The 26741-nt window shown below is 35.0% G+C and overlaps 2 protein-coding genes across 11 annotated transcripts in view; both read left to right on the top strand.

Moving 5' to 3' along the window:
• Positions 1-23403, top strand: part of LOC125657681 (5-hydroxytryptamine receptor 4-like) — a 42041-nt gene extending 18638 nt beyond the window's left edge. For 3 of the 9 annotated variants that reach the window (XR_008798794.1, XR_008798795.1, XM_056150247.1), the window contains one exon: positions 19528-23403. Coding sequence is in view for 7 of the 9 variants with exons in the window: in XM_056150247.1 (XP_056006222.1) it covers positions 20050-21186 (1137 nt within the window). In the remaining 2 variants the exon portion in view is untranslated. Of the gene's footprint in view, positions 1-3040; positions 3568-10244; positions 10398-18459; positions 18842-18960; positions 18979-19101; positions 19377-19527 lie in introns of those variants that run through there. The other 6 variants (XM_048888407.2, XM_048888402.2, XM_048888404.2 and 3 more) reach the window with 6 other exon arrangements.
• Positions 1-26741, top strand: part of LOC125657684 (ciliary-associated calcium-binding coiled-coil protein 1-like) — a 56371-nt gene that overhangs the window by 2174 nt on the left and 27456 nt on the right. The window lies entirely within an intron of this gene.

The raw sequence follows: 26741 nt of genomic DNA, 5'->3' as shown, positions 1-26741 counted from the left end.
GACAATACTACAAAACTTAGGTGCGAACCTCTCAAAAACAAAAATGCGTTTAAATACAATAAGCTAAAAGACACGACTTGAGCATGTTGAGGATAGGGATAAATTATCGCATAACTCGATGAAAACCCAAAGATTCAACTATCACACAATTTCACACACGTTGTCTCATTTCTATAAGATGGAATTCTTCATTAAAAATTGTGTATAAAAAAGGAAAGAGCACATTTTAATTGCAACTACGCTAAAGGAAGTATCAACTAGATGCTGTCATACGTCAGTAATACTCTCACACAAGTGGTTCCCCATAAATATACTCTCTATCATACTTGTGTGATCAGCGAAAGAAGCCACAACCGTTACCATATAATATACCCTATAATTTCTTGCTGCATATGTCAAAATGCATAGAGCATTCTGATGGGCAAGTGCCCTGGGGTCATCCCAACCACCATCATTTTTTGATTGTTCAAATATCTTTAAAATGGTTGAGGGTCCAGCCCTTAAAGCAAATATATTCATGTTGCACATGAGTGATGACAATGCAGTAAGCACCAGGTTTTTGTTCGTCGTTTTCCGACCCCATTTGCCCCTCAAGGTGAAAACTTATTGCACATCTAAAGGACACCACCAATTAACTCCCAAAAGATGATTTGGCTACTGCATAAAATGTAAGAAAAGTTCTGAGAACCAGTTTTTCTACAGAAAAATATCGTTTTTCAACCCCCAATGGCCCCTAGGATGAAAATGAAAATTCCGGAAACTTATTGCGCATCTACAGGTCACCACCAATTATTTTCCTTAAGACGATCTGGCTACTTCTTCAATTGTAAGAGGAGTTCTGGGAATCAGGGATGTTGGGTTTTTTTTATAGGAAAAAAGTTTTGACCTCCATTTGGGCCCTAAGATGAAAATGAAAATTCCGAAACCTTATTGAACATCCTTAGGACACCACCAATCATGATTTGGCTATACTGCGTAAAATGTAAGAAGGGTTCTGGGAAACAGGTTTTTTTTGTAGAAAAACGTGGTTTTCGCCCCCCATTTGGCCCCCAGGGGGAAAATGAAAATTCCGAAACCTTATTGCACATCTACAGGACACCACCAATCATCTTCCAAATGATGATTTGGCATTTGCGTAAAATGTATTAAGAGTTCTGGGAAACAGATTTTATCAGAAAAATACATTGTTTTTTAACCCCCAATTGGCTCCCAGGGTAAAATTAAAAATTCCAAAACCTTAATGCATATCTACTGAGCACCACCAATCATATTCGAAAAGATAAATCGGTTAATTACTGCATAAACTAAAAGAGGAGTTTGAGGAAGAAGAAAGTGTGACAAATGGACGGACAGACCAGTCAATATTCTTTAGAAATGTATAATTAACTGCGAAATGAAGGAAATCAATGACTATGAGACAATATGCCAGTGGTGATTCGAGAGGAAGGGTCCCCCCTTTTTGGTTGAAAATTGTTAACAAAAAGGTCCTGTTTTGCCGTGTAGGGAGCCTTCAACCCCTTCTTGTTTGGGCGGAAAAGGTACAAACTTGAGTCGCAACCCCCACCCCCTTTGGAAATTTTCTAGATTCGCCCCTGTGTGCGATTCAGTCATTCCTTTCTTCTTTTGAATACTGAAACCATTTCAGATTTGTAAACTTGTTTAAAGAAGTTTTGTTACAGACTTGTATAACTTGTACTCTCTAAGACGGGGTGGGGGGTTAAACCAGAGAGGTATGCAGCTTGTTTAAGTTAAAACGAGGAATATGTAAATCTCAAGAAAATCAGATCAGAATTTTTTGACAGTATTATATTCATGGTGAAAAGAAGAATACATGTATGTGAAACCTGTGGAAAGTATGTAGTGGAAAAGTGGGACAGGGGGTGGAAGGTCACCCTCTTTGCCCCCAACCCACCCCCACCCCACCATTCGACGCATACCATATCTATCAATGTATAAAACTATGAATTCAATTTCTAAGATAGACCTCTACATAATTCTGAAGAATTTAGATTTATGACTAAATACGATACACTCTATATACATGTACACGTAGTATTCAGTGGAACAGTTTTGTCCGACAAGTGACAAAATGATTCCATGGTGTAGCATTGATTGCAGAATGGCACCAAAATTACATCTTATCAAAATCATAAAGATGTCAACTTGCGGTACATTTCATTTTTCACTAAATAATTCCATATATATCAGTGTAAAAGGCCTGTTTGAAATGCAATGACACAGGCGCTTGGCATTACCGAATCACACGTATATTGAAAATCACGTATTTCTACCCAATAGTATGTAATGTGTAGCTTAGGTAGACGTGATTTTCATTGTATGTGATATATTGAAAATCACGTATTTCTACTCAATAGTATGTAATGTGTAGCTTAGGTAGACGTGATTTTCATTATATGTGATACATTGAAAATCACGTATTTCTACTCAATAGTATGTAATGTGTAGCTTAGGTAGACGTGATTTTCATTGTATGTGATATATTGAAAATCACGTATTTCTACTCAATAGTATGTAATGTGTAGCTTAGGTAGACGTGATTTTCATTGTATGTGATATATTGAAAATCACGTATTTCTACTCAATAGTATGTAATGTGTAGCTGAGGTAAACGTGTTTTTTAATATATGTGATAATTTTGTAACATCAAGCGCTTGCGAAATTTTTCAAATAAGTGACATTTTTCAAATAAGTAACATAAAGGTTTGAAAGTTACAAGTTTCCACAATAGTTTTAGTGAATCTAGCTGTGTGGTTTTCGACTACAGAGCTAATAGGTATGACTGCATGTACGTTACTTATTAATTTTCTTAATTTCGTTAATTGAAGTAATGTATTGATAATCTTTGCAGTGTAGGTGCAAGTGTTTTAGTTTAGTTGAGTTTTTTTTTTTCTGTACGTAAATCCATATAAAAGAAGAATACCTCGTCGCGTAAATATGACAAATAGCATAAAACAGCGATTGCCGAAACTTTCAAATTGTTTGCAGAATGATAAAATGACTATTGGGTTGCTATAAATGGTTGAACTCGATGGGTTAAGTCTTATTTATAGATATTTGTGCTTGGTAAATTGGATGTATTCTGTTCACGCTTAGTCACGGTGTTTTTGATCCGGATCTGTGTGGTGAGAGGAAACGTGTCTGATTATTTTTACATTTTTTTTTTAAGGAAAGAAATTTGGTGGGTTTTTTTTTCTGGATCTGATGTCTTTCATAACATTAGACTATAATATTATTTTCGTGTCCTAAAATTATAAGATGATTGCGGTGGCTCAGTGGTAGAGCGTTCCCTTCGTCACCGGAAGGTTTTGAGTTCGAGTCTCGCTCGTATCTTGGCAGTGTTAAAGCTAAAGATGTAAAAATGTTCCTTCGCTAATCGAAGCGAGATTCACTGGTACCAAGGTCACCCATCACGACAGTTGTGGACACGTTAAGGAACCCTCACGGCCATGAGCGTCAGGCATTCGTCTAAATTTGTGGCATTTCATTTACAGCTGGCGTTGTCTCAATATAAGTGAACATTCTCAAAGGAACGTTAAAACAAAGCAGGTAGGTCACTCAGTGCAATTTTGGCTTTATCAGAATCAAGGCGTTTTGATGAATGATTATAAATCGAAAAAATAAATGCCAGCATTTTTGCTCGTATATGGGTTTTTCTATTTCAAAATTGCGGAATACAAATAGCGCTATGGACATGAAAGAAAATAATAACATGGAAACTAAGTTAATTCCCATATGGCGGTTATTCAAAACAAAATGTTTTACCTTTTGAAAATGAAAATCAATTAAATATAAGTGATTTAGCTGCTGTTTTGAAGCAAATCCGTCAAAATAACCTCGTCACCAAATGTATGTAGACGTATTCTCTAGCAACAGTGACAGCGGATGTAGCAAGTCAAGTGAGGTTTTGTTCGTTTCTACAATTGTAATAACGTTCTTGTGCTGGCAGGTTCGGTCTTGTGTATAGCATTTATCACTTACTGGAATTGTGACTGTCTTTAGAGATTTTGGTTACTATTTATTTTCTAATTCAAAATGATCAAGATCACTGGAGTTGAAGGAGATTTCTGATTTCCTTGACACTCACAGGAAAACTATTGCACATGAATTATGGTTCTTGTTAATTTTGAAGGTCATGGGAGGTTACTTTCGTAAATATGGTATGTTGCACAGGGATGTATTCTTTGTGAAGCTTTTGTAAAGAGTTTGAAAGGTATAAATGTTGTAAGCAGCGTTGTTGAAATAAAATACTGTTAGTCATTTCAATTCAACATATCTGAAATTCCGATATAACACAAAAAATAGTAACATTGCTAACTTCACTGTATGTGAGATAAAACTGCTTTGAAATTTAGTCATGATTCCAAGATAATAGATTTAAAGCCTTTCGACAGATTCTTGCATAACTGAATTAAAACATTAAGAGTTTTCATTATTCTGAAATTGGCAAATATGTGTAGCTATATTTCTATTACAAAAAACTTGAAGATTTAACGAAAAGTGTTTTTTTCTACTAATTGAATATCGAAAAGCAAAGATGACTAACTGTGAGTGGGTATTCCCTTTACAAACTCAAGTTTTTCACTTTGCACTATTACATGTATTGTACGCAACTTAAGACCACCGCACCTGATATCATACTAAGTGTCATTAAAGACCACCACACCTGATATCATACTAAATGTCATTGACGACCACCACACCTGATATTATACTAAGTGTCAATGAAGACCACCGCACCTGATATCATACTAAGTGTCCTTGAAGACCACCGTACCTGATATCATACTAAGTGTCATTGAAGACCACCACACCTGATATCATACTAAGTGTCAATGAGCCAATGGCTTAGCAACAACCATTTCTTGTGTAACTGTGTAAAGTTACTATGGATGTACCATAACCGGATTTGTAGGATAGCCACTAAAATGTCAATTGTTTAGCCAGAAATGAAACTGGCTAAATTATTGACAATAACACTAGAAATGGTAGTGGCTATGTCATTGACAGTAACACCGAACTGGTAATCATTTCAGTGAAATTACCATTTCGGTGAATTTGAATTCCAATTTTGGTGTTACTGTCAATAATTTAGCCACTACCATTTCTGGTGTTTTGTCAATAATTTAGCCATTTCCATTTCTGATGTTACTGTCAATAATTTAGTCATTTCCATTTCTGATGTTACTGTCAATAATTTAGCCATTTCCATTTCTGGTGTTACTGTCAATAATTTAGCCATTTCCACTTCTGGTGTTACTGTCAATGGTTTAGTCACTATTCAATGGTTTAGTCACTATTCAATGGTTTGATCACTGTCATTTCTGGAGCTACTGTCAATGGTTTAACAATTATTACATTTGGAGGTACTGTCAATCGCTTAGTTATTAACTAACAATTCTGGAGTTAATGTCAATTTTACATTTTACATTATTTTATATAGCATAATAGAATTGGACAACAGGCAGGATCTATATAATCTTTCTCTAGTATCAACTACCATTCTGTGTTACTGTCAATGCTAACATCTCTGTGTTACTGTAATGTTAACATTTCTGTGTAACTGTCAATGGTTTAACATTTCTGTGTTACTGTCAATGTTAACATTTCTGTGTTACTGTCAATGGTTTAACATCACTGTGTTACTGTCAATGGTTTAACATCACTGTGTTACTGTTAATGGTTTAACATTTCTGTGTAACTGTCAATGGTTTAACATTTCTGTGTTACTGTCAATGTTAACATTTCTGTGTTACTGTCAATGGTTTAACATTTCTGTGTTACTGTCAATGGTTTAACATCACTGTGTTACTGTCAATGGTTTAACATCACTGTGTTACTGTCAATGGTTTAACATTTCTGTGTTACTGTCAATGGTTTAACATTTCTGTGTTACTGTCAATGGTTTAACATCACTGTGTTACTCTCAATGGTTTAACATCACTGTGTTACTGTCAATGGTTTAACATTCCTGTGTTATTGTCAATGGTTTAACATTTCTGTGTTACTGTTTATGTTAACATTTCTGTGTTACTGTTTATGTTAACATTTCTGTGTTACTGTCAATGGTTTAACATTTCTGTTTTACTGTCAATGGTTTAACATCACTGTGTTACTGTCAATGGTTTAACATCACTGTGTTACTGTCAATGTTAACATATCTGTGTTACTGTCAATGGTTTAACATATCTGTGTAACTGTCAATGGTTTAACATTTCTGTGTTACTGTTTATGTTAACATTTCTGTGTTACTGTCAATGGTTTAACATTTCTGTTTTACTGTCAATGGTTTAACATCACTGTGTTACTGTCAATGGTTTATCATCTCTGTGTTACTGTCAATGTTAACATATCTGTGTTACTGTCAATGGTTTAACATATCTGTGTAACTGTCAATGGTTTAACATTTCTGTGTTACTGTTAATGGTTTAACATTTCTATGTTACTGTCAATGGTTTAACATTTCTGTGTTTCTGTCAATGGTTTATCATCTCTGTGCTACTGTCAATGTTAACATATCTGTGTTACTGTCAATGGTTTAACATATCTGTGTAACTGTCAATGGTTTAACATTTCTGTGTAACTGTCAATGGTTTAACATTTCTGTGTTACTGTCAATGGTTTAACATATCTGTGTTACTGTCAATGGTTTAACATCTCTGTGTTGCTGTCAATGTTAACATTTCTGTGTAACTGTCAATGGTTTAACATATCTGTGTTACTGTAATGTTAACATTTCTGTGTTACTGTCAATGGTTTAACATCTCTGTGTTACTGTTAATGGTTTAACATTTCTGTGTAACTGTCAATGGTTTAACATTTCTGTGTAACTGTCAATGGTTTAACATTTCTGTGTAACTGTCAATGGTTTAACATATCTGTGTTACTGTAATGTTAACATTTCTGTGTTACTGTCAATGGTTTAACATCTCTGTGTTACTGTTAATGGTTTAACATTTCTGTGTAACTGTCAATGGTTTAACATTTCTGTGTAACTGTCAATGGTTTAACATTTCTGTGTAACTGTCAATGGTTTAACATCTCTGTGTTACTGTCAATGGTTTAACATTTCTGTGTTACTGTCAATGGTTTAACATCACTGTGTTACTGTCAATGGTTTAACATCTCTGTGTTACTGTCAATGGTTTAACATTTCTGTGCTGCTGTCAATGGTTTAACATCTCTGTGTTACTGTCAATGGTTTAACATTTCTGTGTTACTGTCAATGGTTTAACATTTCTGTGTTACTGTCAATGGTTTAACATTTCTGTGTTACTGTCAATGGTTTAACATTTCTGTGTTACTGTCAATGGTTTAACATTTCTGTGTTACTGTTTATGTTAACATTTCTGTGTTACTGTCAATGGTTTAACATTTCTGTGTTACTGCATGTCAATGTTTTAGCATTTCTGTGTTACTGTCAATGGTTTAACATTTCTGTGTTACTGTTTATGTTAACATTTCTGTGTTACTGTCAATGGTTTAACATTTCTGTGTTACTGCATGTCAATGGTTTAACATCTCTGTGTTACTGTCAATGGTTTAACATTTCTGTGTTACTGTCAATGGTTTAACATTTCTGTGTTACTGTCAATGGTTTAACATCTCTGTGTTACTGCATGTCAATGGTTTAACATCTCTGTGTTACTGTCAATGGTTTAACATTTCTGTGTTACTGTCAATGGTTTAACATCTCTGTGTTACTGTTTATGTTAACATTTCTGTGTTACTGTCAGTGGTTTAACATTTCTGTGTTACTGTCAATGGTTTAACATCTCTGTGTTACTGCATGTCAATGGTTTAACATCTCTGTGTTACTGTCAATGGTTTAACATATCTGTGTTACTGTTAATGGTTTAACATCTCTGTGTTACTGTCAGTGGCTCAGCCAATGTAGTTTCTGGTGTAACAGTTACTGTTCATGGTTTAATCGTAATCATTCGATGGATTACTATAACAATTAACATTTCTGGTGACACTGTTAAAGGTTTAACCATTATCATTTCTGGTGTCACTGTTAATGATTTAACAATAAGAATTATTATATCTGGTGTCACTGTTAATGGTTTAACAATAACAGTTATTATATTTGGTGTCACTGTGAATGATTTAACCAGTATCATTAGAACTGGTGTTGCGTTGGTAGTGTACTACATGTAGTATACAGTTATTGACTGGGTTCGAGGACAACATCTGTTATGTTTGACCCGAGAACGGGTCTGTTGCCCGAAGTCGTAGGCTGAGGACAACCAATCCGTTGGAGATCAGTGAACCTCGCCATTATGTAAACAAATCCGTTCACTGATTTGACTGATGATGAAATACGGAATTTATTAGATGAAAAGCAGAGCAGATACACGAAAAATATAATTATCAATTAAGATATTGGGTATGTTTTCTTTTAAACTAGTGGAATCGGTGATAAATATACGCAATCACATTGTCGATCCGTTTAAAGTCAACAAACCATGTGCACCTAGTAAAAACAACCTAAAAAATGAAGGTGTATAACAAAACATTTATTAACTGGGTCCTCGGTCAATAGCCTTTTTGTTTGACCCTAGAACTGATCGGTTGCCCTCAGCCTACAGCTTCGGGCAACAGACCCATTCTCGGGTCAAACAAAACAGCTGTTGTCCTCGAACCCAGTCAGTAACTGTATACTATGAAGGGTTTAGCCGCTGTCTCTCTGGGGTTACTGATGTCATTGTCAATCAGGAACAACAATTTTTTTCTCTGTATCATAGACGGTCATCATTGATATCAATATGTATAAAAGGATACCAATCTTGATAGTACTCGGTTTCAGAATCAATCAACCATTTCTTATATTACATAGCGTCAGCTGATACCACTCTTTCTTGTATTACTAAGTATAAGATCTACCGTATTCAATTTCTATTTCTAAGTACCCTAATGGAAGCAGAGGAAAATTTGTATATCTATATCTCATTTGTTCTACACACAGTACTAGATATATTCTGATATAGGTAGACACATTTTGATATATTCTGATATAGGTAGATATATTCTGATATAGGTACATGTAGATATATTCTGATATAGGTAGACATATTCTGATATAGGTATAGGTACATGTAGATATATTCTAATATAGGTAAGCTTAAGTAGATTTGAACGAAGGACCCGGTGATACCGACAGCCAAATTGACCCCACATAGATCGCACGAATTTGAAACCTATACCCACCAATAATAAATGTATCATATCAAAGCAATAATAACTCTTAATCTGAACATTTTATTTCATTGTATGAATGTGGTATTATGATAGTTTTGTATTTGACTTTAATATTAAACTAAGTTCAAGATTTTGTCATAATAAAGATTTAGGTTCTCTTGAATCTGTAGCATTATGTAGAATCAATTTTTATACGGAAAAACAATGAAATCATTTTGCTTCATTCAGAGCCTGTAAATATTGTTTTTTTTATTACACATGTACAAAAATTAATAGCAAAAGTTTATAAACCTTATTTTTTTCTGTCATTGAAATAGTAAATCACAATTTTACAACAAATATCTCCGACACCAAAATGACAGCTAATATTGCTTTTAAAAAGATTCTGCAGGAAATGTACTTGTTTCGACTACAATTCATGATCAGTTATCTAAATCTGAGTTGTTGAAGTGATTAAAGCATTGTCCCTCGCGAAGAGATATTTGACTGGAGCCACCGCAGTCCTTCAGTGTTGGTTTATTAATTAATGTTCACAACTCGTGTACGTATTTTTTTTTTCTAATTTAGAGGCGTATTGAGCACATACGATGCTAATGAAACATACAAGAAATCTTTACACAGAGCCTGACTGGCCGAATGTGACATAACATCGCCAAGGTCGACAGTAGTAGTAGCTAGAATTGCCTTCATTACAGTCGTTAATGGGACACAGTGACAGAGGCTTGATTTGTACTTAATTCATGAAAGACATTTTTTCAAAGTTATAATGAAAGGATAGTCTTTCCGATATATTGACAAAATTTACGTAAATTTATCAAATCAATGTAAGAATTCTAATTATATGTATACATTTCTCAGAAACAAACGTGTATTATTTGTAAGGACACATCTGTTATTATGACATCGTTCTATCAATATTTCTTGATTTGAACTTTTTAGTTTTTTATCGACCTCCACCTGTGCCGATTGATTTTCAAATCAGCTCTAAGACTGGCACTCCGTGTCACATTGCTTACTAGCCCTGTAGGCGAGGCAAGGCGCTCACAATAAGCGCTCAGTAACTCCCGCTGAAATCGTGTCTCGTAACTGCTAAGGCTCCCTCGTTACTGCAAAGGATTCAATCATTACGGCAGCGGAACTAATTTATAATTGGGGAATGCTTATAACATACACGTACGGTAAGTTGCTGGAGGTTATATAAGAATATTTACTGTTGTTCCGTGAATATTTTTATACATATACTAATATTTATAAATCCTGAAAGGGAAAAGCAAATACGGAAAGAGAACTTCTCTTCTACAAGTGATATAGTCAAGTTCTGGATTCTTTGGACGCAACATTTATTTGCTAAGAGTTTGTGTTTCCCATAAGAAATCAATTAGCTTATTTTTAAATATCCATTATTCCTAGAGCATTGTAAATTGTTCTGTCGCGTTCAGGGGAACATCGTGCAGATGGAGATTGAAGTGTTATATTTCTGTTAACACTACTTTTGTTTTTGACTGAAGAATTTAATTCAAGACATTCCCAAAAAGATGTTCTTCGTAGTTTTCATTAATTCTTGGCGACATACTCTATTCAAATTCACGGAGGCAGCATGTACATTAAGTATGGAAATACAATCTTCTCTCTCTCTCTCTCTCTCTCTCTCTCTCTCTCTCTCTCTCATATATACGACTGTTCGATTTTCAGTAAAACAAATTCATATTCTAATCACATCGCCTAATCCAAGAAAATAATAAAATGTGAAGGGTTGTATGTCTTTGAAGTGAACGTTCAAATTAGATGTATAGATACTAACACAGCATTGATCCGGAGGTATCCTGCTAGGTTCTTATATCGTGATGAACACAATGTCCAATCTATATCAAATCTATCACATTTCATCATCACAGCATCGACAAAACCTGCAGTATGAGTATAGATCGTGAAATGCTGTCCGACTTCTGTCTCCAACTCTAAAGCTGTTTAATCTAGATTCATATTGAAATGATGCATTTCATTCACTGACTTTTAGTACTTAAAAGAGAGTAAATGCATCATAGAAATTTCATTTTCTGAATGTTCTCTCTCTCTCTCTCTCTCTCTCTCTCTCTCTCTCTCTCTCTCTGTGTGTGTGTGTGTGTGTGTGTTTCAGCAATCCACTAAACAGTACATCAAACACTAGTACTAATGGAGTTAATAGTCAATATTTTTTGTCGGAGATTTTAGGTTTTGTCATTTAACGTAATCAATGAAGCTTGTCCTATTTAAAACATCTTGCCGAATAGACCCCAAGTAATCAAAACCTCTTTCTTCTGGTCGCACCTCTAATTATTACTCTCCATTAGGTTGTTATTTTCTCATCACATCTGGTGCATCTCGCCATGATTTATTCCCAGCTCTGTACAACAATCTTTACAACCTGTATTTACTCTATTGCATCTTTTCAGGCAGTATGCACCCTCCTGTCCATTCTAATTGTGCATGGTCATTGATAATTAAAACTGATAATGCCCTCTTGTGTCTCAACAGTGTAAATTATCTTTCAAGAATTTACAAAATAAACTGTAGGGGGTCTTCGCATAATGCGAATCCCAGTGACACGGAAAGATGTACGCTAAAAAAAAATCAAGTAGGAAACACACAAAGAAAAAGTAATCTTGTATCTTTTTATCCCAAGTTGTTGGCAACATTTCTAGATATGAGGATTTATAATGATGGTAGGATGCCTGTGGTACTATCGATACACGCGAGGAACGCTGTGAGCAATTGACCTATTTTTAATGTGCAATTTTTGTTGTTGTATTTTTTTCCTTTAGATTCTTGATGCGAAGTTTATGGGTCTCTACGGCATTCGCTATAGGTCTTATTATTTTAGATGTACTCTGTCGCTGTGTATGTCTGCTGTTTTATTGACCTCCGTTTGATTAACACATCGTCAGTTGTGTTTGATACAATCATTCCTCATGAATTGGAGGTGGATTGACAGTCTATAGTACATCTGACCGTCAACACAATTGAAGATCCTGATCGGTTTAGAATCACTTTTCCTACCCTCACCTTCTTTAATCTGCACAACCAGATTAATTCATAAATTAATCTGTATTCATAAAGTTTTTCTTTTTATTATAATGATTGTTTTGTTTGTTTGTTTTACATTCCTTCGAGAATTTTTCACTCATAATGAGAAGTCACCAAAAATACCTATAGAGCCGTAGCAGTCCAAAACCTGCCGCGACACGGGATCTTGGTTCTAAAGGTCATATCCGAAAAGACGTTGAGATGCTGAGCGTTTGGCAAAGGAGCAATCACTACCTATGTTTAACCATGTTAACGCGTCATGGCTCGAACAGGACTCGAACTCGCAACCTCCCGGTTACGAAGTGAACACTACCGCGACCGGTATTGACACTATGCAAACAAAAAATTGGATGCATGGGTTGAAATAATTTTTTGGCTTTTATTTGATTGTAATAATTCCTTGTAAAAAATTAGGGACTCGTATATTTTCTATGACGTTCAAAAGTTGAAATATATCACCTTTATACAAAATTTCCCCACTGTTTTGGGCGTAAGGTAGTTAGCGCCTCAGCTTTCGAGCATAACTGCAGAATGCTACCACTGTGTAGATAATGGTTCAATATTTATTCTATTAGTTCAAATATATTACATATTTACATGTACTACTTAAACCTATCTAGTTGAAAATTTGTATTTAAGGAAGTTAGCTCCTGAGCTTTTAAGTTCAACTGCGCAGAATGCTACATTTAAGTATTTACTGGTTCAATATTGATCCCATTGGTGCAAACATATTACACATTTATTGCTGAACCCTATCCAGTTGAAAAAATGTGTGTCAATTCAAATTTTGAAAGGGTTTGGCAGGGACTATATTTTGTGGCGGAAGGATTCATTAATCAAAAAGTTCTAATTCTGCATGATATTACAGTTTCTGTTTCATCCAATGTATCGTCTATTTTTAAACTCCTATATGTGTATTTCAGTTTTATGATTTATCATACAGGTAGTTGAGACTTGGAACTAGTTCAACTGTTGTAATTTATTAACTTGCTTGATATATTTTTCCAAACAGAACACCGATTCTTAAAAAAGTTTAAATTAATTTACTCGAAATTTTGTATAAGAATTCAGTATTTTCGCCAATAATTCAAAAATTTGATCTCCAACCCCCACTTTTTGAAGTTGCATTTTAAAATTGTAAGACCAGACCTTGAAAATTGTGTAAAATTTCAGAATTTGACATTACTACTAATATGTCCTTTTAAGCTATCAATTTTGATATCATGAAGTTTTTCGTATATCAAGTGCAAAAACGTCATTATTTATTTCCATTACTAGTATTAATTTATTTTTTATCTGTAGAGTTAGAAGACATGATTATGTATCTATTTTATGTAATGATTGATTTGTGTTGCTTATGTTGTGTTGACACCAACAGAAAAATCAAGTTTAATTGTATAAATTGTAAGTGCAAAAAGGTCATGTTTAGAACACTATAGCTCAATAACAAGCGTTGCGACCCAAGTTTTTCTTTATGATTTCCTAATTCTCCTTCAATGTAGAAATCAAAAATAAACTTCCCAAAAAATTGACATTACTCCAAATGTCAGGTGCGAACCTCTTTAAAAAGGGTTTGGAAAGGACAACATTTTGTGGCGGAAGGATTCTTAAATCTAATAGAAAGTACCCCATTGGAAATAAGCTATATGGCTTTCATGGGTTATCCTTGGCATAGGCATATACATTAATTTACTCACTGTGCTCTTAAAGTCAAAGAGCTGTTAAAATTTACCTTTTTATCTTATGTATTTAACATCAACTTTTGTTTTAACTATGTGTTCCTTTGTGATGTTGTCTTGTATTTATATTGTATACGTGCCTATTCCTAAATAAATAAACTAAAACTAAATTTGCAAGATTTTACAGATTTTGGTTCTTTTCTCAACATATCGTCAGTAATTACACTTCTAAACCTGTTTTTCAATTTGTAATTTATACAAGCAGTAGAAATTTTGAACTAATTCAAATGTTGTAAAGTTATTAATTTGGTTGATATGATTTTGTAAACAGAACTCCGATTTTTAGAAACACCTATTTTGATTTAATCGATATTTTGTATGAAAAGTAAGTATTTTGGCCAATAATTCAAAACTTTTATCCATAACCCCACTTTTTTAGTTCCATCTTAAATTTTAAGGCAAGACTTTGTGATTTCTGTACAATTTTGATAAATGACTATACTCGTAAATGTATGTTCTTCTGGACTCTCGGATTCCATCTAATGTTGACTTACTGTTGTTCATTTCGAATCTGCTAGATTGAACTTTTAAATATCTACATTGTTAGAAGACATGAGTGTGTATGTTTTGTTTCATGTAATGATTGATTTGTGTTGCTTATGTTGTGTTGATACCAACACACAAATCGAGCTAATGTGAATAAATCTTAATTATGTTTTATGTGGAAAGTGGTCAATTTTAACACACAATAGCTGAATAACAAGCATTAGGACTCCAGTTTTTCTTTTTAATTTCAGAATTCTTCTTCAATGTAGAAATATAAAATATATCTTTAAAATTGACAATACTACAAAACTCAGGTGCGAACCTTTTTGAGAAATCATGTGAATAAATTACACACCATACGGTAAATTGCATTCATTTTACTTAATTTTCATCATTTAAAAAAAAAAAAAAAAAAAAAAAGTTGTGTGCAGCAAATGTCGTTAAATGAATGAATTAAAAAGGTGTATTCTTCCTTTCATCCGCTCCATACAACACTTTTCATGTAAGAAGTTATACTCAGAATGATAAGTGAATTATACTAAATGTGGTTGAGGGTTATGTAAGGGTCTTTACATTCATACAAATAATCTGGAGTGTAAACATGATCTTATAAAGCAGATTATTTCCCCTTTCTGACCTAGGTGTAATGATTCCCATCCCAATTCAGTAAATTCAAAATAAAGTTTATTCCTTTACCTTGGATATCCTCAAAGAGATATACGTAGTGTCATCGTACATCCATCCCAAATAGCATCTACGTATTCAAGCAATGTCAAATATACAATTGTATTTATGTACCCTTTCAAAAAGAGGGGGCATATTGGTCTGCACTTGTCGGATGGTAGACCAGGTGTTGCCCACTCAATATCTTCAAACCCTTTGCTTGACAAACAAACTTGATATACTGCTAGATCCTTTAAAGAGTAGATGATCCTATTAATGTTGAGGTCACAAGATCAAAGGTCTGGGTGAAACTACATGTACTCCAAACATATGAAAACTGCCTGCTCAGTATTTTGAGAACCCTTTGCTTCATAGACATCAATCTTTGTATTCATGTAAATCCCCAAGAGGTAGTAAATTGTTATTGATTCTGAGATCATCAGGTCAGAGGTTAAGCTTTTACTGCACAATTGAACTTTTTTCCCCGCATAATAATTTTAGAAGTATATGCTGGATAGACTTCAAACTTGGTACACTGGTTAACATTCACCCACCCACCCCCCACCCCCTACCCCAAGAAATAGATTACCACTATTGAGTTTGAGGTGAAAGGTCTTTGCTCAAACTTAGTACATAGAAAATATTGTCTGCTCAATAATTTGAGAACTCTTTGCTTGATAGATATCAAATTTGGTATGTATGTAAACTGTAAGACGTAAAAAAAAAAAAAAAAAAAAAAAAAAAAAATCATTAGTAATTTTGAGCTCATCAAGTTAAAGGTCAGAAGTCAAATTCTTCTGCATATTAGAAATTTTTCCCCAGTCAAATTTCATTATATGTCACAAAGTCATAGGCCAAATGACTCTGGATATAAGAGGAAACGTCTGCTTGATTTTTTTTTAGCTCTATGATTCAGAGTCTCAAGTGAACTATCTGATTGAAAATCAGTTGTCTGTCATCTTCTTCATCGCTGTTGTCGTAAACTTTAGAACCCTTTGCTATCAAGTGATTGTCCCTGACTAGTAGATGACTCTTATTCTTCACTATCATATAGAGATTCTAAAATTAATTTTGAACCTCTTCAATATTGCCATATGTTTCTAAAACATTTCTTGTTCAACCTTTCCGGACTTTTACGAATCTGATAGATACAGATCTTAAATACCCTGTCGATAAGTCAATTCCTCAATCGGACATTTTGATGTGTTTAGTTTGAATGAAATTGGTCATTTTTTAAAAGGTGAATATTAACGTGTATGAAGTAGTGGCGTTCATTTCCTTCTTTCATGGCTTTTGCTCAGACAAATTGATTGTCCAGTATTTGATGTAGCGCTGTAACAATAAATATACAGCGAACACCCGAATGATGTTGTGGAAGATAACTAAGGCTAATGGAATGTTTGGCATGTACACCTACTGACGATGTAGTTATGTAAACTTCTACTTTACCGATGTTATGGTTTCGTGTTTGGAGTACCATGCAGATAGTAGAGTCAGATATAGGTCCAGTGACTTTTATTTAGGTGCGCCCTGTATAGCTGCACGGATGTGCTGCGATTCTTTTCAAGATAAATATGATAGTTCTTGGGTAAACCCACTGTAGTTGGAGATCATTCAACTTTTTGTCCCCTGCTTAAACGAAAGCGGAGAATATTACTTCGGGTCCGTCTGTCTGTAATACCTTCGTTTCTGGATGATATATCAAATGCTGTTATGTCTACACGTATGTCTTAAAAATGACCGCTATCGTTTTTACTGGAAATGAATGGCAGGCTATTGTAAGAAATGGTTTCCGGATGAAATCTGAAATTTCTTTAAGCTTTAGCAATTCAAATCCGTACAAAGAGTCGTCATGATTTAAAGACAACCGATGTTGTTTTCGGTATAAAAAAGGTTAGAGGTGAAGGTCACTGCGTCACATATTTGGTTTTCCGGGTGACATCTCAAATGATTTGAGCTATTATTAATAGAAGTTTGCGAGAAAGTATCAATGATAGAAGGATGAAACGTCGTAAAACCTCAATCAATTAATGGAAGGATGACCCTTTCGTTTTTAAATCCAAAGGTCAAGGTTTCTTAGCCACGTATAGTTAAAGATGGATTTATGATAGCTCAAACGTTGCAATGCGATGAAATCAGAAATTTTAATAAAGATACCCTTATCTTATTATAATCTATTTTAGATCAGAAGTTCTAAGGACAGATTAACAGATCCCATATTGTGAGAAACAGTTTTGGATGACATCTTAGATATTGTTTGAGCATTTAGCAATGAAACTTTACCTGGAGAATCGCTATGTCTAAGATTACTGGATAACCTCTTTTAATGTTTTAGGTCAGGGGGTCTAATCTCAAGGTCAAGTGGTAAGAAATGCTCTCCGGATGATATCCAAATATATACTATTTCAGCTTAGCAATCAAACTTCATTGCTAAAGCTGAAATAGAATTTGAGATATCATCGGGAAAGTATTTCTACATGGCTTAAGGATGACCCTTATTGGTATTTTTAGGTTAAAAAGGTGAAGGTGAACGTATCACAAATGGTGTGAAACGGTTTCTTGATATTTCAATCACTATATTTATAGCATTGGAACTTAATGTAAAGAGTCTCATTCAAATACTTCGAGATGACAATATCGCTAGAAAACTTTTCGTAAATTGAGGGGGCCAGGAATTATCCGACTTTGCTTCTAATGATACACGCTTATCACAATAAACTTGTGCATTGAGGATAACAAATATGTATAATAAAGATAAACAAAACCGGATAGTATTTCCAAAACCACATGGAATAGTGTTTAACAATAGACAAAACATTAAACTGGTAATAGTTTGACGATAGACAAATAAAATGAACCTTATCACAGTGTTTAACGATAGAAAAATTACAGGATTTTCCGAATCATAGATGTCTACAACAACTAATCACAAAAACACTATCCTTAAGTGAGTAAACAGCTAGAGAGAATAAGGAAGGTGTCCTGATCCAGAAATCGATGGATTGTCGGATAATCTGAATAAACAAGAAAATCATCTCTTTATAAATTCTCTCTGGCAACGTTTTCCGCCCCATTGGTCTCTGCCATGACATAGGTAATGGAATATACCCGTTTTATTGGTTAATTATCACAAAAATAGAACCATAAACCCCGCTGACCGACTTTAGCAAAAACGTGTATCATAATAACATTTAAAAGAATTACGCTGTTCTGATCAATATATACACCTAATTGTAGGCCTAAATAAAGATCACATTTCTAAGGCAGGTATTTCTCTATTCAATGTTTAGAAATCAACAGATAAACTTATTTTACTTACAGGCCAAGTCACATCAAATTGTGGCAAGACTATCACTCAATAACTTTTCAATTATGATATCGCTTTTTTCATTGGTACAGGCAACGTGGTTTCATATGTCAAAAGTATGGAATGTATTTACTAGGCCTAAACCTGCTCAGGTGTGCAGTGTTGCATTCCAAGGCCGCAACAATTTACATGAGTTATCACCCGATACATTTCTTTCCCAAGACACTTTCAGTATCTAAAACTCTGATCTGATAATGGCATAAAGTAATCCAACGGATGTATCTTCACAAGACAAGGGATGCAATAAAAAGGAAACTCCATTTCGAATTCTGGCGACACAGTGCCCTATGACGAAATACTTAAAGTGATTGTTTCTTATGTGGAATTTTCTGGATATTTCTTTTATTCCTTTTGTAAAACCGATAAATGTGAGACAGAGCTAGATCAAACGACGGGGATGCGGGATTGTTAGGTCGGTGTCATGCCGGGCTGCCCGTGACTGTAAGGGCTGCGTTCCCCGATCCCTTATCGCCTCATCGTTATGTTTAATGAATCAGATCATTCAAATTTTAGGTCTTTGTTCTGTCTTCCTTGTCTTGACAAGGGTTATCAGCTAAAGCCCGCTCCCACTAAAACAGACGGATCTATTTTTTTTTAACGTTCTTGAAAAGAATTAAATTGAATGCTTAAAACATATAGCATTTTGCATAACGCAGTACTGTACAGACAATCATCAGAGGGTAGATTTAAATTACTGCCCTACTTTGTTGTACAATTGTGAAAATCACGTACACCTCCTGGATTTAACATTATTTTCTCAACGCTTGGCAGTGACTGCAGCAGTCACGGCGGAGAGGTTTACAGTGACTGGAAACTTTCTGCCTATCTTGTAAATCTATGTACTGGTCAATAACAAGTCTCCGATATTAGCGACTCTTTGGAGATTTATTAATTGTTTGTGAATGTAGTTTTTCGCACGAGATCGACTTGTTTTGTACGTCCATTTCTTCCATTATTGCCGCATTAATGTTGATTTTACTTCAATTCCAGGTAAGACGACCGTCTCTGCAGAGGAAGGAAAATCGTCGTAAACCCGTGCGTAAAATTGTTCAGGAAGCTTTTCCAATTAGAGGAACAATTAAACAGTCGATATTAAAAATTTCTGCTCTGTCATTAGGCGGTCTGGTGCGTTAACAAATCATTAGTCTACAAACAAGAACTAATTCAGTTTGATGGAACATTAACGTGATGATGAAAATATATTGGGAAGAAAACTGAAGCGGTTTAAGAAAACTTGGGTTAATGATAATGTCATAACAAACAGGAACAGATTCGATTGTGTGAAGTACCAGTCATTGAATGAAGAGTTGATGTTGCGGATTGAACATCTATTTTGGCTTTCAAGTGATACAGGATAGAAGATACGTTAATCTAATGAGATACATTGGGTGAAGTGGTTCCTTCTGGTACGAAATACACTCCACGTCTCTCAGTATTTTTAGGTGAAAGTTCCTAACTAGTATAAAATCTCGGATTCCCTATTTATGGTCAGCTAATGATGTTGATGACGGAATGTCCAACGATTCACTTAGCACAACTCCTAACTGCACCGCTGAGTTAGCAGACAAGGCTGGTCCGCCGCCCCATTATATCCGGGATACTCGTGTAGTGATTGGGCTGTTGTTGTCCCTGTTTCCAGTGCTCACTTTGATCGGCAATGTACTGGTTATCGTGGCCGTGTTTACCCACAAACGCTTACGGTCGATTACAAACGTCTTCGTGGTTTCTCTCTCGGTTGCCGACGCTCTGGTAGCCATCTTGGTGATGCCGTTTGCGGTGTATCTGCAAATCAACAACAACGAGTGGAATTTGGGGTCAACCGTCTGCACAATCTATACGTGCTTTGACGTCATGTCCACTACTTCTTCCATCATGCATTTGTCATGTTTGGCTGTTGATCGGTACTTGGCTATCTGTCGACCATTCCTTCACGAAAGACTCAACAACAAAATAGTAGCAACCATGGTTGCCTCTTGTTGGGTACTTCCGGCGATTATAGCCTATATTCCCATTTTGGAGAAATGGAATCATATAGGGATAGAGGACTACATTTTCTGTTTAGGAGATTCGGTGTGTCAGCTGATTGTCAATATACCATTCGCCATCATTTGTTCCACTATAGCATTCTACATTCCGGCCGTGTTTATGATAATATCCAATGTGAAGATTTATCTCGCAGCAAGTAAGCAAGCGCATCATATTCGTAGTCTGGAAGCTTCGGTCCACTGCAAGCGCAGGAACAGTAAATTCAAACACGAAACTAAAGCTGCGAAGACTATAGGAATTATCATGGGTTGTTTCTGTGTGTGCTGGTTTCCGTTCTTCATTATGAACATTATAGATCCAATTATAGGACATAAGATAGAGTACATACCATGGACTATAGCGTTGTGGTTAGGCTATTTAAACTCTATGTTGAATCCATTTTTGTATTATAATTTCAATAAGTCTTTCAAGATGGCATTTCGTCGTATATTAACATGTAAATTGTGCAGGGGTGTGAGCGAGTGGGAGGATGAAATGCCCGTCAGTCAATCGGAAATGATGATAAACAACCAGACGATTCACCATCTCGGTCATACTCACACAGGCAACGGATTTTCAACTTTACCAACAGAACTTTCGCATCTCAATGCCAATACAATATGAAGCCACGTTTGATATTTATGTGATTGCATACCGAGTCTCCACATCTCGCGTTGGCGTAAGTGATGATGGGTGAGAAAGCAGTTCCCAAACGCAGTGCGCATGAGCCGAAAAAAACGAGGGAAAATGGCTCATTGAGAAGTCTATCCGTTTGTTCATGAAAAACGGGTTAAAAGGCAGGCATTGAGGACGGCTGGGGCAGAAAGGATATTTATTTTCACATTTAATTGCCAAAATTGGAGTATTTGGACATTGTTCATTGTTGTCCAGTGCTAGACAAAATCTATTTTCCTACAGTCTTTTTATATTCTCATCTTTTAATCTGCTAGCTATTTATGTGTACTATTTTACGATTTAACGATTGTTAACAGAAAATTAATTTGGTTTACTGAATGAAATTGATTTGATTGACTGAATAAGATGATGACATAGATTTCCACCCGAGCTAACATCAACGACTGTTAAATTGTTTATCTTTAGTCAGGTATATGTACCACTCAGTCAATATATTTATTTATGTGACAGATAACACGCTATCCGTCCAGTTTCTAATTTTGTCAATGCTCGATAATTTAAGCTGCACTAATCTCAGTAAAGACTTACCAATTTTACTCTCCCGTTAACATTTTATTATATACATGCATGATATAGTATTGGATTCTAGCAAGCTTCGGTTTCAGGAAAGCTACCGTGCATAAAGATATGTCTGCTTCCGGGATCGTGAATATAATCTTACAAAACATTTTATTGGTATATAATTGAATGATTCGTAGCTTTTGGATTGGCTGAAATTCCAAAGTTGAAAAATAGAACATTATATTTACCTCCACATGCATTCAAGGTGACTATAACATTTGATTTTTCGAATATCCCAAACTGATAAGCTTGATTATTTTATGGTCTTCCGATGAAAAATCGCGTCTCTAATCATTTGCACTCTAAATGAAAACAAAAATGGTCGACCAGGTATCGTTTATTCGTAAGCACTAGTAACTGGTTCCGATATTTTTTATTGTTCCATCAATTGTGCAATATTCATTAAGTCCGGAGTTATAATATTGGACTGTCTGATAGCGTTACAATTTTAACACAATTCTTTACTTGAGTCTAGGACGTTTCGTGATCTTGGGGCCTGATTTTCATGTTGAATGTAAAAGTCTTTGGAATATAGAAAATAAAAAGATATTGATGGTGTACAAATTTTAACCATTTTGATTTCAGTAGCACTTGCAAGGAAGCTATTTTATACGAATATCAGAAACCAGGATCATGAAAATCTTAGACTAAAGTCAAACTCTGTATGCATGTACTCTATCGAAATTGTAATGAAATCAAAACAGTCAAACTAAAGATGTTTTGTAAGGTATACACTATTACTGCTGCTGAATAGAAATTTCAAATTTTAATTTAACAGTTGATAAGCGTGTCACTGATTACTAAAATTTTAAGTCAATTTCACGATCCCTAGACTGGACTTCTAACTTATGTCCTATGTGGATTATAAAAAGGTCAAGTTTACTGGGAATGAAATTTCTTTGTGTATAAGATTTTAAACTGTAGTCTGTGTTCAATATCAATGACACTTATTGTGTATAAGTACTGGTTTTCTAACCATTTTCAAGGTAAAAAAAAAATTATGAAAGAGCAAGGTTGCTTTGTGTAATTCCCAGCCTTGTGTACAATATTTGACCCCTATATTTCTTGATCCATTTTTTCATCTGATTAACTTGCAGCAATGCTACTTGGCATAAAGAGCTGGATTCCTATCGATTTTTGAAGTTATGTACAAGGTTAAAATCGTTGAAGGAAACATCAGAAATATTCACGTTACGAATTAGAAAGAATGTCCCTATGTAGGGATTTTTTTTTTTATCATCCGACATAGTTCACAATATCGAATGCAATTGATGATCAAGAATGATGATTGATGAGAATAACGGGATTCAAAAATATACTGCTATAAAAGTAAGTTTTAAAATCGATGGAGATTAAAATCCTAGATGAGAATTTTTCTGTTGTGGAGTAGTGTATACATTGTTCAATATAATTTTCCATGAGTTGGAATTGTGAAGTCATTCACTTGTTTCTTGCTGTTGGGATCGATGTTTGGATATCCCGTGAAATTTGTACCATATAATCTCCTTTTCGGATTTTCATTCATTCCTTACATGCATAATAATGTGCATAAAATATTGTCGCAATAAAGCCATGGTTTTTGGATGCAGCATTCAATTGATTTGCATATTTGGTTAGCTGTATTTTGAATTTTTGTCTAATTTACTTCCTGTTTGTAAGAGAAATGTTCAGTCATCATCATTTCGTCATCTGACCCTTTTCTTTAATATTTGTTACACTCTTCACTGCAGGTGATGTTTAAATATGCCGTGTTCCTCTATATTCAACCATGGATCAGATATTCATGAATTTCTGTATAGACAGCATATGGCAGGATTTAAATCATATGTAACTATACTTTCTGTTTGTTGCTCCCACGGTTAGCGAGGGTATATAATTAAGCAGCTGTAGACCTGTAGCTCTCCAGTGGAATACTTGTGCAAACCAGAGAGCTACATATCCACTCGTCATAAAAACTGTCAATCTGCGGTGCAACTTTTTTTTTTCTGTGCATGTCTCGGGTGTCATATCTCTGTAAATTTACATCACCGCCTCAGGAATTCGATATAAAAAATATTTCCCCTCTACACGTGCATGTTAAAACATACATGAATTTGTTAATAATTATGTAGCTCTCTCTCTAAGATCTAGTACATACTTGGTTTTAGGTGTATGGCCTATTCAAAACGTTACTATAAAATCTTCCTTACACTTTGTTAAGTGTGATTGGTTTCTAAGGAGTTGATGTTTAATGCTTGTCTACTTTCAATATCTTTATTACAGAAATGCTCAAAGGAAAATTAGAATCTAAGACTTGGCATATTCACATGGAAGTACAAATTTGCTATGTTCATTGTCTTCTCTGTATAAAATGTCACCTTTTATTGACAAAAAAATTTCCGCGTATTTCAAGTATTTTCTTCCTGGTTTTTAAAGGAAATGTTTTCGCCTTTGTATTTATAATGAAGGAATGATACAAGAAAATCGGTCACCAGGGTGAACATACATGTATCGCATGACAGCGGGTGAACAGACTTTTTATACTATTGGAAGAAAATGGCGTTTGCGGAGTAAACGTACGCCCATTTTATTCGAATAGCCAAAAAAAAAAATATGAATTGAATGTCGAGCAGGAGTGTAAATGTAGAACCTAATCACAATATTTGACTATTGTGTTCCACCAAAGTAAAGAACCCTTAAGTTGAATGCAAAAATTACACAAAATGATTACACGTATTTATCAAACAATGCGTCTTGACCTTAATCAAGGTTTTATAACGAATGTTGTTTGTTTTTTGTTTTTTTTGTTTTAAATCTTGTTCTTGGCACCGTTTAGGATCTCATGTAGATTGTCATAATTGATATGAACACCTATGAAAATAACTATTAATTTTTTCACCACTAATTGCAACCGGCAGTCAGTTGCTACATGGTTGTACGTTCGATCTCTCTCCGACACGTGACATCCGACAGACGTGGCCTATAACAGGATCCATTAAAATTCTATACTTTTTGCGTTTTGAAGAGACAACATGGCCTTGATTTTACCGGGTACCTCATTTATTGATTAATCATTAATAGATTAGATCTTTTCCGTTGTGTGACACAATTCAATAGTAAATATGTGAGAAGCGCAAATACCACAATCAGCAACTTTTACATGAAGTCAAAGATCAAAAGGATTTTCTGGACATGCTTTGAGTTTCAGTTCAAGGGTATTCTACATGCAGTTATCAATACTTTTAACGTTCTAACAAATTAATTCATTTTTTTTTTTTTTTTCTGAACAAAGTTCCGTGAAGGGGGCCGATTAATAGATCTAAGACTAAGTTGATGAATTATTGGTCTGGGAGCTGTGAGGAGGCATTGTTTGGTCGTTGTATGGTATATTATCACGAGATGACGGTGATAACCAGCGCATACAGAATTCGGTATTACGTCAGCAGCAATTGTCTATGAAGATTACAATCTATATGTTCCTAATATTGTGTACTTGCACACACGTGTACACGGGAATCTAAATAGGGATAAGGGACGTCCTGTAACCCTAACATCTCCCTTAAAAATCATGGAGGTGCCCTCGAGGAATAGATTTCAACAGTCGCACAATTTTGTCTTCAACTTCTAAGCCCATAAGTAACGTATAGCCAAGACAATTTTGAAGTCGGAACAAATAAAACGGGGCGCACAAGCTCCCGGAAAGTAGCGAATTTTAGACATTTTTCATATGTTGATTTTATACCATGTATATAGTATGAAAGGTGAAGATAACGAACAGTGATCTATCTCATGACCCCTATCAGCAATACAAAATATAAAGTTGGGCAAACACGGATATAGTGAATCCATATATATATATATATATATATATATATATAACCTTGAATTCCATCAGCTGCATTTCTTCAAGGTGCGACATGCATTTGAGTGTTTACTTCAAATTTCTGGGCAGATAGACAATACACATGCATGTGTATTTCTAATATGCCTATGAAATTTTCTTATGATATCTGAAGACTATCTTGAGATCTTTCTAGGTATGTAAAATGAAAAAATTGTATTTGGTAATTTTGATGAAAAGTAAAAGTTTTATTGTGCAAGTTTGTCAAAGCTACACATTAACACTGCACATAAAACACTGTTTCGTTCCAGATTTTTTTCTTCACATCACTAACAAGTAGGGGGGGGGGGGGGGGTCATGCAACTTTGTATCTCTAGCCCTCTTCAGTCAGACAGGAATGTACTTTGATATATTTTCATGCAACAGACCTTCATAATGCTCAGCCAGGTACCGATACAGAAACCTCTCTCCACCGCTGAACTTTCAAAATACACAACTTACTCGCACTGGTCACGGCATCACAGGGAAAAGTGTTCCCTTCGTAACCAGAAGGTCATGAGTTCGAGCCCTGCTTGTGCCATGGCTGCGTCAAACTAAAACGTAGATTGCTCTTTCGCCAATGCAAACTCGGCATTTAGAAAGTGCATGAGAATCATGGGTCTTTCGGATATATGACTTTAAAATCGCAAATCTCGTGTCGCGGCAGGCGTTGGCATGTTAAAGAACATTTACTGCTACGGTCCTGAGCGTTAAGTATCGGTCTAAATTTGTGGTACTTCACCTACAGCTGTTGACGTCTCAATACGAGTAAAAAATTCTCGACGGGACGTAAAACAATCAACCACCCAAATTATTCGGTTTAGGGGACTTGCTAATGGACTACCCAGCTTGTGGTACCATTACTTGAATCTACATTTTTAAGGGTTAACGTAGAACAAATCAAATTAATGATCATTGCCGATGCGTGTTTTATGAGATTATCGATATTTTGTGAAGAACAACATAGAACGTGATCTCACGAATATATTTGACAAGCTAAATTCCCGAATTACACCCTACATGGTTTGAAGGCCTAACTCCAGAAAATTTCTACATCTTACTT

Source organism: Ostrea edulis, chromosome 9 (genome assembly GCF_947568905.1).
Source record: "Ostrea edulis chromosome 9, xbOstEdul1.1, whole genome shotgun sequence".
Taxonomy (NCBI): domain Eukaryota; kingdom Metazoa; phylum Mollusca; class Bivalvia; order Ostreida; family Ostreidae; genus Ostrea; species Ostrea edulis.
This window is presented reverse-complemented; position numbering and strand designations above follow the sequence as displayed.